At 34.9% G+C, this 14,475-nt stretch overlaps 1 protein-coding gene and 1 long non-coding RNA gene across 5 annotated transcripts in view; one reads left to right on the top strand and one right to left on the bottom strand.

The window, feature by feature from the left end:
- Positions 1-14,475, top strand: part of LOC149806955 (uncharacterized) — a 114,793-nt gene that overhangs the window by 95,875 nt on the left and 4,443 nt on the right. The gene's annotated exons all lie outside the window — the stretch shown is intronic.
- LOC149806954 (peroxidasin-like) overlaps positions 7,115-14,475 on the bottom strand; it is a 114,755-nt gene continuing 107,394 nt past the window's right edge. The window contains exons 20-21 of one of the 3 annotated variants that reach the window (XR_016421395.1): positions 11,909-13,376; positions 7,115-11,800 (exon numbers count right to left, since the gene is read on the bottom strand). Coding sequence is in view for 1 of the 3 variants with exons in the window: in XM_089960127.1 (XP_089816253.1) it covers positions 13,284-13,376 (93 nt within the window). In the remaining 2 variants the exon portion in view is untranslated. Of the gene's footprint in view, positions 13,377-14,475 lie in introns of all 3 variants that reach the window. The other 2 variants (XR_016421397.1, XM_089960127.1) reach the window with 2 other exon arrangements.

Below are 14,475 nucleotides of genomic sequence, written 5' to 3'. Positions count from 1 at the left end.
AGAAGAAAATGATCAGCGTGATGACACTGAAGTTGACAAACTTTCAGCAATGAATGCGGATATGTCGAAATTGCAGGTTGCGGATATTGCACTGCAAAGTATTGGAGCGAAGTCCTTTGCTATTCGTGAAGAGGCTGAGGAGAAGTTAATGGCATTCTTCTGGGGGAATGATATTTTGCGGCGGAAATGGCAATCTGGTGATGGTTCGGGTGGAGGGGAGCAAATTGTTGAAACAGCAATATTGCGAAAAATGGTAATACGGCTGGCATACGATCAACCCCTTGCAGGTCACTTGGGTAGGAGAAAACAAAAGAGATGATTCTCCAATCGTTCGTTTGGCCTGGAATGTTTTCCGATGTAAAAGAATATAGCACATCGTGTCGTGAATGACAGATGACACCAAGACGGACTGTATGTGAGAAGGTACCAATACTTTGCCCACCGGTGATAACAGTACCGTTCTCAAAAATTGCAATGGATTATTGTAGGATCGTTATCTAGAACGAAGTCTGGACACAAATACATTCTGATGGTTGTTGATGGTGCAACGAGGTATCCCGAAGCTTTTCGTTTGAAGGATATGGAACCAACGAGTGTAGCTAGAATACTGATTGAGCCGTTTAGCCGTGTTGGTTTTCCAAGTTTCATATTAACAGACAAAGTGAGCAACTTCACTAGCACCGTATTGAAACAGTTGTATGAGCTAGTGGGTATCCGTGGAGTTACAATATCGCCTTATCACCCACAAGCGAATTTAAAGATAGAACGTTTTAACCGGATGTTGAAGTCAATGTTGCGGAAGTTCTGTACAGACAACAAGAATACATGGGATGATATGTTATCATTTTTGTTGTTTGCATACAGCGAAGTCCCACATGAGGAAACTGGATTTGCACCCTTTGAGATGTTGTGTGGTTGGCCAGTTAAGGCTTATTTACGGGATAGGAGAATGTAAGGAAGTCAGCTGTGGAGCATGTTGTGAAAATGCGTGAGAAGTTGGCTGACATCGGTGCTCTTGTCAAAGATAATCTGTTGAATCGCCAAAAGAAAATCAAAGCACTGTATGATCGTCACACGAAAATAATAGAATATAGTTCAGGGGACGAATCCCTTATTCTCTTGCCATCAAGTTCGTCCAAGATGAAGGCACAAAGGCAGGGACCATATCATGTGGTCCGAGAGGTAAATGATGTCACCTAGCAGATATTTGTACCCGGTAGGCGCGGTACGGTAACATATCATGTAAACTTACTGCGTGGATACAAGCGTGCTGTGCTGATGATAACGCAGGCAGACGAGAACGATGGTGTGGGTATTGATTTTCCTCCAAGAACATGTAAAGGTGATGCTGGCGGTCAGCTTGTCGAAGGAGCAACATGAGGATATTAGAAATCTTTGCAACGAATTTCAGGATGTTCTAACAACAAGACCCGGTCGAACAAATAGCGTAACTCACAGTATCAAGACAACTTCGGAGACACCAATTAAACAGCTGCCATATAATAGCTTTCGCAGAATGAAAAGAGGCGAAAGCAATATTGAATAAAATGCTTGACCAAGGCCTCGTTCTGCCCTCAATCAGTCCACGAAATTCGCCTTGTTTATTAGTTGACAAGAAAGATGGAACTCTTCGGCTATATGTAGATTACCCCAAGCTTAATAATATCACCGCATTCCACGCGGATCCAGTCCAACGAATGGACAATCTATTTGAGAAGATTATCTATGGAAGTTACTTGAGTCAGATAGATTTAACTACAGGTTACCGGCAAGTTACTCTAGCTAAAGAATCGAGGCAAAAGTCTGCATTTGTGACTCCGTTCGGATTCTATGAATTTAACTTTATGCCCTTCTGTTTGAAAACCGCACCCGCCAGTTTCGCCCGATTCCTCGAATTACTGGTGTCCGGACTACATAATGTTGCAGCATATCTTGACAATATCATTGTGTCAAGCAAAACATGGCCATAACATATAGAAAATCTGAGTCCCTTGCTGCAGCGTATACGGGAAGATGGCCGTACAATAAAGCCTTCAAAGTGCGAGTTTGGAGCAGCTGAGACCGAATGCATAGGGCATATCATTGGAGGAGCAACAATTAAGACAGACGATAATAAAATTAAATCGATGCGTGAGTTTCAATTACCACAACGAAAAAGGGAATACGCTCATATCTTGGAATGGTATGGTACTACAGAAAATTCATTAAGAACTTTGCCGAAGTAGCAGTACCTTAAACCTCCATGACACAGAAAGGAAGACCAAATATACTTGTATGAACGGAATACGCCGTCTGTTCCTTTAAAATGTTGAAGGATGCTCTTACTAAGAAACCAGTCCTTATTGCACCGGATTTCACATCATCGTGCAGACGGATGATAGTGACACAGCAATTAGTGCTGTGCTAAGCCAGACAATGGACGGTGAAGAAAATGCGGTGACCTATCTAAGCCAGAAACTGCTTCTGCGAGAGCAGAAATGTGCAGCTATCGAGAAGGAATGTCTTAGGATCGTGTGGGCAATTGATTCTTTAAGGCATTACCCGTCAGGGACAACATTTGAAATCTCGACTGACCACAACCCATCGACTTGGTTAAATCAAATGCAAAGCAAGAATCAACATCTACTTAGATGGTCTTTGGCACTCCAGTCTTACAACTTCATTATAAAGCACAGGAGCGGCAAATAACATGGGAATGCAGAAGGATTATCACGCATGTAGCTGTATGTGGGAATTAAACGACACAAGATACTGGGATGCTTAAAACACTTTAAAGGCGCTGAGAAACCAAATGGAATAGCTCAAGATTCCTGAATTTTTCGAACTTCAGTGTGTTCTGTTTTGGGAATCATAAGGAATTTATGCGGATATAGACGGTAATCAATTTGTTGGATTGCCCCTATTCTGGATGGTCACTGTTGAAATTCAAGACTCTTCTACAGAGGTTAATAGTTTTATCATTTTACTGATGTACCAAGCGAGCAAGTTATTTGGAGAAAAAAAGCATTATTGTATCGAAAACAAAGTTTCCTCTTGAGAAGGGAGGTGTTATAAGTATGATTTCACTCTAGCGCCTCTATCAGATTATAGCTGTTAGTAGTGGCAGTTGGCCATAATATTAATCCCAGCATTCTGGACATTTGACAACAGACACTGTCAACAGGTTCCATTCTGTTGTTTATTTTCTCATGGCTAACTGAGCCTGGACCAGTTCATGCCCTTGGATAAGGCACAAATGTTAAATTAATTAAGGTCCCTTATCTCTAACCCTTACTAAAAGAGAGCAGAGTTGTTGATCAGGCAATTACGTAGCTGGGGCTTGGTACTGTAAGCAACACTGGTTTTAGTCTTTGTGAAGATTTCAGCTCTATTATGCATAAAGTTGTAGGACCCTTACCCAAGTCAGGAAAAATGAGGTCTTATCTCTTACAGTACCAACGTTAAAGCGATTGAACTCTTTCAATAACATTTGTCGCTGCATACACGTACCTAAGAATGCAAATTTTAAATGACAATCATTGTTCTATTTATTGCATAATTCGTAAAAAAAGATTATATATAGTCGTCGTTTATTTTACCGATTATTTATAATGAAGGTGATGATCTGAACATACATTAAACCTCGACAGATCTGGGTACATTGATCTGAACACACATCATACCACGAGAGATCTGGGTATATACTCTTAACATATGGTTTTACAACGTGCCCAAATAAATATGAAACTATAATTCCATAGGAAATCTTTTTCAACTGGTATTTTGTATGAAATCTGAGTCTGCAGAGGGGACAATCAGTGATATGTGAACGATGACAGTTCTGTCTATAATATTAAAAATAGGATTTTAATCATCAGCAATAGATGTCAGGTTTGGGAACAAACTTGTTTTGGTATTGTTTCAGGAATCTAAGACCACTTTAAATTTGCTAAAGATAAAATAATTAAGATCTCGTGTCCCTGAACAACTTATTTTTTTTCCGAACACAAATATACATCAGGTCCCTAGACTATAGCTTTATTTTAGAACTGACCTCTGATATATGACAGAGCTGATTATAGTGATATTGGAGTCCTAGGCCACATAAAATTGTTAAAATAAAAATTTATGATGTCATCTCCCTATATGAAACTATTTCTGGACCACTTATGTTTTAAAAACACCCTGATATCTCTTGCCGATACTTACCTGATTAGTCAAAAGACACCACGGTTTCTAGACTGTACTGTTTGTTACCTGTTAGGCGTGCGTAGGCGACCTCGAAATAATGGAGGCACTGCACACGCAGATGTACAAGCCGTATGTACTGACACCAAATGAAAAACATTGCATTTCTGCAGCGTCGAGCGCAGCTTCACTGACACGCATTGATGTTTTCGTGTGCAATTTCTGTCATTCAGATAGTTAGGTTTTCCAGAAATGTCGGTAAAGATATCTTCTGGAACAAGCACACAGTCATGTTAACCCGTACGGGTAACACCGATGATGCAACCTGTGATGCCGCTGCAATTGCCGTTGATGTGAAAGTTGAATTATCAAAAATTAATATTTTGTATGTCTGTGCTAACCCTATAATTGGCCACATAAACGCGTTTCATGAAGTTGATGCAGTTTGTCGACACATCAACGCTGTCGGTTCTAGCGCTTACTAGTCTCGTACCCAATACCAAATATTCATAGAGAGTGTACATGGCAAATAAGTAACAAAAATGGCGTCATAGCACCAGGATAATGTGTTCGTGGTGTTTTAAATATATCGGTGAAAGGTCGTTCAAGTTTGGTAGGCTGGCTAGTTAGTGGCTACCCTACGCCGACATCAAATGGTGTCGGCGAATTCCAACTTTTCGATAAGCAGTGGACTCTGACCCAACACCGTAACATAAATGTCAGGAAACTCTATCTTCTTTCATATTAGGATATATAGACATTATAATGTGTCAATTGCAGACCATCTAGAGTGCACCTATGCAATCAATGAGATGCCATCGATAAATGTCTAAACACGAACTCCAGGCAGCTCAAAAAGTTGACTTCATTTTTTTAACTTTTTACAATAGCTTTCTGCATGAATCATTGAAACTATGTGACTGAGCTTATAAGACCCTGTTGCTTGGTATCAGCCACAGAGTATTGTATACGTGTGATCCTCTACGACAAACAGGACATATTTTAAAGAAAGAAACTCGTTACAAAAAAATAGTAATACAATTTACTATGTAGCAATTTTAAAATGCTCTTGAATCGTGTTATCAGTTAATTATGTTACCATTTATAAATAAAGTTTATAAATATTATTATTATTATTATTATTATCATTATTATTGGAAAGATAGCTACTTTGCACATTAAGCATTACGAATTGTTACTTACAATAGCTTAATATCATGTGCTGTCCAGATGACATGGCCCATGTAGAAGTGGAATTTGTATCATTTATTCTCTAGATTCTATGCCATAGACTTTGTCACCAAACATATGATGATATTGGATGTTAGATGTATTTAGCATTTCTGAAACGTTTTTGCTTCATGAGCAGGCCTACATAATTTCTGAGACAGAATATCTCAGTAAACCCTCACTATTACACAGCTTTATAATTTCACTCAATTTTCATCACAGACCACTTAGTGGTGCCATGGAGTGCTTACGGGTGAAGTGATGCGACTGTGAACATAGCTGTTATTCTTTGATTATCATGACGATGCTTATTGTTGTCTTTCAAAGTCTTTTGTCTTTAGTGGATTCAGAGGTTTGAGAAAGTATGTATTAGTACCATTCAGGATCAGGAAGTCGAGGCCACCCTGTAAAAAGCCAAAATAATGGAATCTGGTCTTATTTTGACACGATTTGTTGTCATGACAAATCACTTTTTGCTGTCTGTTTTGTTGTGTCAGTTCTGTAGATTCTTCTGTAACTGAAATCTTGATGGGTGCAATTTGGTATACGTAGAGGCAACTAGCACATGGCAAGCAATATGATTGGACAGAGGTAGCTACGATGACCAATACGAATTTAACTTCATATACGTGTATGTATATCTATATTTTCTATGTTTAATTACAGTACAGAGTAAAAAAGAGATAAAAAATATGCAATTAGATTTATTCCAAATTCGGATTAATATTTCTTGTGTTCTTGTTTTAATATCAGTCTGCAGATGTGTTTAATGTTGTGTTTATATATAATTTGAGAGGAAACATTATTTAAATTATTTATTGAAATTACAATGTGCTCATATAATAGTCTGGATAAAATCAACATTTTGGGACTATTGTGAATTCATTCAAAGTTTTTTTGGATAATGCCATTGTGATATATCAAGACTGTTGGTACTTCAACTAATTCAAGACGTTTGGCACTTCAGCACATTCAACACTGTTTGTACTTTCTTTTGATTTGTATTAGAACTTCAGCATATTCAAATATAATAGTACGTCAGCACATTCAGGACCTGGAATCCATTCGAAACACTATGATAGACCTTTTAAGATACATTTAGATTTAGTTCACAATACTGTAAGTTTCTCTTAAATTTTCATTTGTTAATTTAGAGAATGAAATCATTTACGTTTTGCATAATGTTTTTGGTTTTTCTTTTTCTTGTACTTAGGTTAAGACCATAGAGTCATAATAATACGTAGATGGAATTGGCACACGATTTAATACGAATGGACAGAGGTAGCTACGATAACCAATAACAATACATTAATTGAGAGTAGCTTATATGTAATTTATTACACAGTGCCGATCACATCATGTTTGTGTGACTAACAATAGGTCTTTCACACCTCATCGTACTGGCATTATAACGAAAAGTCACAGTCAAACCAAATTCACTTAAGCATACCAATCATACTGCCTTACAACATCATCACTATATGTTAACAATATAATGCATATGATTTTTCAATATGTTTCAGGTTCCTTTAAACACATTTGAGAACATTTAGAACTCATGCCTTAAAAGGAAAGTTGTGCTGGGCCTTTTTCAGACTCGTCGCATACAAAATATCTAATTACTATTAACATTTTCAGTAAAGCAGGAAAATTAAGCGAAGATAGGCTCGTATATATATGCACATCACTGGTGAAAGCATGTGACACAATTTGCAACTGGCGGGAAAATATTTATTGACAATTGTATGAAGAAAAAAGCGAGAACAAATATTGACAATAATCCAAATGATATCAGACACATACGCGAACTACAGTGGATTTAATCAACTTGTTTTTGATACTTGAATGACAAAATTATTTCATATTACTAATAAATATAAGTACATATATTAAAGCACATGACTGTATGTGTTTTAGCAGTGATTTTGTTTAAGAGGTTTGCTACAAAATTCAGTCCCAACAGAGTTCATGTCCTTCTCTATGCAGATGGAACACTTCGAGAGCCATTCTAATAAATTACATATTTTGAATAGCTCTTTTGTTGCTCAAATATGTATGCAAATGCCACAAAATTTGAAAGATACTATCGGCAAATCCAAACAAATTATCACAAAAAATAATAATAAACAGCGTAATTTTGCAGTTAAAGACAAGGTCATCAAATCCACAATTTTGAACTTAAACAGAAAGACTTAATGCACTTCGCTTCCAAAATACAATGTAAACAGCTATCACAGGAAATGAAAATGCATATCAGTAGATTTGAAAATAGTTCCAGAATTTATCTTTAATTCTTCCAAAGCTGACTTGTAAAGAAATGTTAATTCAAACAGAAACACCTCCACATGAGGTTCATTTGAAAAATGATGTATAATTCGGAAATCTCGGCTTTGCCCGTTTTTTAAAATGATAGAATGCGTTCCATTTCAATGAATTTTTATAGATACTAAGTACGAAACTATTCTATTATTTATCCCTTTGGGCAAACACTGAGGTAACTAAATGTGTTATGAGAGCAATTGGAACACCCTCGGCCTTTTCTGTCGCATCCTAAAAAAAATATCGACTATATAGTACGTGGTGGTTATTACGTCATACTAACTTCTTAACATCACAGTAAATAGATTACTCATCATCATTAGCAGCAACGCAAGCAGTTATTCCAGACAGCTGAAACCGAACGATGTCTTCAATTTTTGTTCACTACAAAATTGCAGGACTAAGACTGAAAATTAAATCTGGGGGTATTTCATTGATTGTTGAAACTTGGTCATGTGTTATGTTCAAGATGATGATAATAGCTTCCACGTTATGATTTGTTTATATCAGCATTAATTTGGCATATGGGTACGTCGACACATTAAATTTCACAGGGCAGTGTTTTTTTTTGTTTTCGCTCACCTGCACAAACACACAGTGCTGATACTTTAAATGGCATGTCAGAAAAGTGTCAGCCAAGGAAACCATATATTCTCCTGCGAATTTATTGTAGTTGGATTATTCAGAAGAGGTCTGGAATTTTTTTGCGTCAGGAGCTGAATTCTTAAATATGTAGCCAACATCATGATAATGGAGACCATTTTCTTAAGACAATGTCAATTAATAAATTAAAACAGAAGTTTGGCTTGAAAATGTTCAGACTGGAGCACATAATATGCTAGGTTTCATAAACGAATTTAATTTTCATATTTAAGTATAGACGATGTAAATGTAAGTTCCAAACACAGGTATACTCTCCCTTTAAGTTTCATAATCCATCGTTCACAAACTATGATCTGAGACTGAGGAATGTCAGGGGGCAAACTACCATACTTTGAACATTTGTCGGAAAATGGAAAAGATTCAAATGAAGCGAGAATTAGGAGGAAGCACACCAATCAGACAGCTCCAAATTATCTCAAATATAGCACTAGACATATCACAAATTGACAAATGTGATCCTGATAATGGCTATGTTATTTCGTCCAGACGATGAGGCGACAAGTTATGACCCAACGGCCGTGTGAAGACAGTTCTGTTTGAGAAAATATGGATATTACCCGTGGTAAAAAGAAAACGAGAAAACAAAATATATTGATTCCACTGTAGCTGTCTATTATGTGATTAACTGTGACAAGAAATTACTAAGTTGTGGTTCCAATGCACTCCTTATGCTTTGTTTTTTAATGACATTTACAGGTATATAATTTAGGGCTTTTTCTTAACCTTATTCTAAGAAGTTAGCCATCACCTGCGTCTTGTTTAGGACGAAGAGGTATCACGTTATAAAGAAATTACATATGCATTCAAAATAAACAGCAGCTCAACTAAAATGCATTTTATACACGTACAACGTCAATAATGTGAACATTACATAAAACAGATTTTTAAAAAATGAGAAAAGGACTTCGATGCCTATAGATATTACATTTGCCACTTACAGTTAAAACTACTGTTAAATTAAGACCATTATTCAATGAACACGAATAAAAAGTATCACACAACAAATTTTTGAGGAAGTAAACACTGCATAAATATAAAACATATCACACATGTATAAAAATGAATATGAACATTGCATATAATTCGGAAGATAAAGCGAATATATAGTAAAATATTGCAAATGACAAACAAAGTGTGGATGGTTTACGCACAAATACATAAAAGTTATTTTTTCTACCATATTTGTCATTTGTTCAGGAAAATATCAAAACAAAGTTTTTCTTGAAATGGAATCAAACTAACTTTATTTGCATTCAGGTTGATAAAGTTGCAGACGACGAAAACATTCAATATAAGTTGCAAAATGTACATTAAAAAAGTAAGTGATTTATTTGTATTTTCGGTGAATTGTATTAAGAATACCGAAATTTTAATAAATATTTAGAAAATTAAAAGGAATACAAAGAATAAAATTTACAAAATTTATTTTTATATTTATGTATGAAAAGATTTAATTGAAAATTCCAATAGAAGTGAACGGACCACATCTTCCTCTGAGTAAATTTAGTGTAAGTATAACCCCTGAAAAAAGATTTAGAACATATTACAAGGATCGGTCTAGTCTGCAGGTGCAATAAGAAAAAAATTAAAATGTAACTCTTTATTTAAATAACATGTTCTCATTTTTGTTCCTTAGGCTATTCATAAAAGTATACCAATGTGTAGTACCACTTTACATAAAATCTGACTGGAAAATTCAGTACGTCATCAAATGAGTTGATGAGAAAATTACTGTCAGTACCATATGCGGCTGTTGGTTTAGATTTTCTGCTTCTAGGAACGGGCGATGCAAATGAAATATATACTTCTACAGCATGTATGCAGGTATATAACTTATACCAGACAATTTTAATAAATTGTTTCAATTGCGAATACTGTCATTGTGCTCATGCAAACACACATGCACACACACCGATCATTTTTCATTACTAGTTTTGTTACAATGTTGTCATGATGAAATGTGTTGCACTACTTGTATCATGTACAGTGAGGGCCAATTAAAACATCAGAACTTGTGCCCAATCCCATTTCATTATATTATGATAACAAAAGAGCTTTAAACTAAACTGGAAAATTACATAACACCTTCCTCAATTGCATTTTGGACGATTTACATCTGGTATGAACTATCCAATATCTTAAATGACATATTAGAACTTGTGAATGTGAAATGAGCTTGATAGAAATGATCTACCCTGAACAGTTTAGAAGTGACCTACTCTGACAGTTTAGAAGAGACATACTCTGACAGTTTAGAAGTGACCTACACTGACAGTTTGCGAAACGTTGCCTATTATGAAGTTTGAAGCCTAAATAATAAAAAGAATTTTTTAATTGATTTTGAAGAAACTTTCACTCTTCTTTTTATAAACTTGCTCTTTTTCTTTTTCATATGCTTAATTTTTAAACTTCAGTAACACATATTGTGTGAATAAAGGGGAATCAGGAATGAATGGTCTAAAACATAAAATTGAGTAACCTATTCTATGGCACTAAATTAAGTTCCTCTTATTTTAAAAACTACAGTGAACAATAATGGATTATAATATTAAATAATTGTACTCACAAAAGATAGATAATTATTGGTTGTTGAATGCAGCCTGAAGGGTTTATAGATGACATAAACAGAGTACGCTAAAGCCTGGTTGTTGAATGCAGCCTGAAGGGTTTATAGATGACCTAAACAGAGTATGCTAAAGCCTAGTTGTTGAATGCAGCCTGAAGGGTTCATAGATGACCTAAACAGAGTACACTAAAGCTTGATTCTAAGCAGCAGATCCATTATGAAGAAGCGTCCATATTTTTGATTTAATTTATCATCACATTTAATGTAATTGTCATCATTGTATATTGAATAAACTATCAATATTTAATATATTTGCAAAAAAATTAGATAAAACTCAATTTCAAGATTACTCTGCTATTCCTTAAAATAAGAAATATAAATTCGCTCTTCCAGTCAAGTACATACGTCACCATTACAAGGTATATTCAACAGAAATCTGTCCACTTGTATGCTGATAGATTTTATTTTTTTATATATTTTTTTTTTGCTTTTTGTTTGTAATAAGATATTTTAAAAACCGTACGGCCACATCTAAATGTGTCAGTGACACATTTATAAACATCAAATTAAGATAATGAAATATTACAATACAAAACACTTTACAAAAAGAAAACTTTATAATTGTTCTGTACAGTCTAGAAGTAATGATGCAAACATTTTAAACAGCAGTTTATGCCTATAATAACACTGGGTGCATATTGTCAGTCTATGTCTATAATGATACTGGGTGTACGTTTTCAGTTTATGCTATAATGATACTGGGTGTATATTGTCAGTTTATACCTATAATGATACTGGGTGTATATTGTCAGTTTATACCTATAATGATACTGGGTGTATATTGTCAGTTTATACCTATAATGATACTGGGTGTATATTGTCAGTTAATACCTATAATGATACTGGGTGTATATTGTCAGTTTATACCTATAATGATACTGGGTGTATATTGTCAGTTTATACCTATAATGATACTGGTGTATATTGTCAGTTTATGACTATAATGATACAGGGTGTATATTGTCAGTTTATGACTATAATGATACTGGGTGTATATTGTCAGTTTTTAACTATAATGATACTGGGTGTATATTGTCAGTTTATGACTATAATGATACTGGGTGTATGTTGTCAGTTTTTAACTATAATGATACTGGGTGTATATTGTCAATTTCAGCATACATGTATTCTATCACATTTATTCTCTATTTAGTTCCACATCATGCAATGACATCCTTAATGTATGAACAAAGTATTTCATCATGTATGCAGGTTACACATCAAAAGCATACACACAGTAAATTCATAAAATGAAAATAATTTGGCATATTACTTTTGTAAGTAAATATCTAGGTGATCAATTTACAACAGATCTTTAAAATATGATATTATATTCTCACTCTTTCAAATTCAGATAATTTTATTTTAAGGTCTTCTTTCTGAGTAGTATTCAGTAGCTGCATCTTTAAGTGTTGCACGCTTCGTGATTTTCGTAAGTTAATGACCTATATAAAATTTCTTAAAATTAATATAAACATTGTGACTATTGACAAATGAATTTAGTCCACTTAAACGTAGCTTCCTATAAATACAGTATGTTTCCAAAATGTTTATTTCACCACGCAAGTAACAGGTCTCCATAAATAGAAAATCAAAACTACCATTGTCTACAGTCCTTTATATTGTTTTCACACTAGACGTTACTGAATCGATCTTTTCATCTAACACAAAATGGCAGGATCGGTTGATGTTAATGTCAATTGGAGCAACCTTGGGCCTTTCAGCAAATGATCAGAAAATAACTCCAAATATTAGGATAGCCGCTACTGCATGTACATTTGATTTTGGTACTGAATAACGTAACATTGTGTCATGTACCCCCTCCCCATATTAATCATTATGGTGACTTGTTGAGTGTGATGATTTCTTCTCAGTCAAAACGTTCATAATATTTTTTTCATTTCAAGCATTAACTTTTACCAGAAGACTTTCTTTAATAAGACTTGCATGAATCATCCCAGAAAGGCATCCTACGGGCAGCAATATCTTACCTTGTGTACTACAGCGTGTGATTCAGGTGTTTGCCATTTTGACAAATTTTCACCTTTTTAAACCGTATCACTCCTTTGAAGTATTTCCGGTGTGGATTTTCAGTAGAGTTTCGATTGGATTAATGACACGTAGCATATGCGATAATCATTACAGAAGACCGCGTAACATGTTCACAGTACACTGCCCACACTAAATGAATGCAATTGCCCAGAAGCATTATGTAGAAGATCGATGAAGAAAACATCCAGACCAATATATCTGAATAGAAAGATCAAGTAAAACAGTGTTAACACATCTGGCAGCATAAACCAGGTACTTTCTTTGGAGATTCACAGCTGAGAGGTGGACAAGTGATGGTTTTACACTTGACCTTTCCTTTCTGAAACAAGAAAAGTGGTATCAGCTTTATAGATAAATTTTCTATGAAATGTCTTACTCAATATACGAAACATATGGAATCAAAAATACGTTTCAATTTGAAATGTCTAACTCAATTTACAAAACATATCGAACCAGACATATGTTTCAGTTTCCATCGAAAAGAAAATAAATACTTAGGTATCACTTTCTGATTTGTTCAAAAGAAACCGGTAAATGCAAAAATGTTGAAACTGTATACAAAAAGTTACGTAATTGTCGGAACGAAAGCTCTCCTGCTGGAGTACAGATCTAGTCATCTATTCCTTGTGCTATTTAACTATCAAGACATCTAACTATTTAACCATCGGGACAGCTAACCATTTAACCATCAAGTCATTTAGCTATTTAACAATTCAGACGCCTAAATGAAATTGAAATTAATTCCTTAGCTATCTGAATTAAATCTCATTGTCTCCAAATATGAGAATTATATGAGGCCTTCTCATTTTTAGCAACATAAGTATGTGTTTAAAGGTCGATGAATATATTTATATACGTTGCTGAGGGGCTTAGAAAACAGGTATCTCCATAAATATATAAAAACAAATAAATGGAACCATTATGACTATAACATATAAAAGCTCAATGGGACTACTATTGCTGTAACATATAACAACACAGTGGGACTACTATTACTGTAGCACATAAAAAGTCAATGGGACTGCTATTACTGTAACATATAACAACTCAGTGGGACTGCTGTTACTGTAACATATAAAAACTCAGTGGGGCTACTATTACTGTAGCACATAAAACGTCAATGGGACTGCTATTACTGTAACATATAACAACTCAATGGGACTGCTATTACTGCAACATATAAAAACTCAGTGGGACTACTATTACTGTAACATATAAAAACTCAGTGGGATAACTATAACTGTTGCATATAAAAACTCAGTGGGATGACTATTACTGTAGCATATAACAACTCAATGGGACTACTATTACTGTAACATAAAAACTCAGTGGGACTACTATTACTATAGCATATAACAACTCATTGAGACTGCTATTACTGTAACATATAAAAACTCAGTGGGACTACTATTACTACA

Source organism: Sinohyriopsis cumingii, chromosome 1 (genome assembly GCF_028554795.1).
Source record: "Sinohyriopsis cumingii isolate HCF-2022 chromosome 1, ASM2855479v2, whole genome shotgun sequence".
Taxonomy (NCBI): Eukaryota; Metazoa; Mollusca; class Bivalvia; order Unionida; family Unionidae; genus Sinohyriopsis; species Sinohyriopsis cumingii.
The sequence above is the reverse complement of the archived record's forward strand: the minus strand, read 5'-3'. Positions and strand labels throughout refer to the sequence as shown.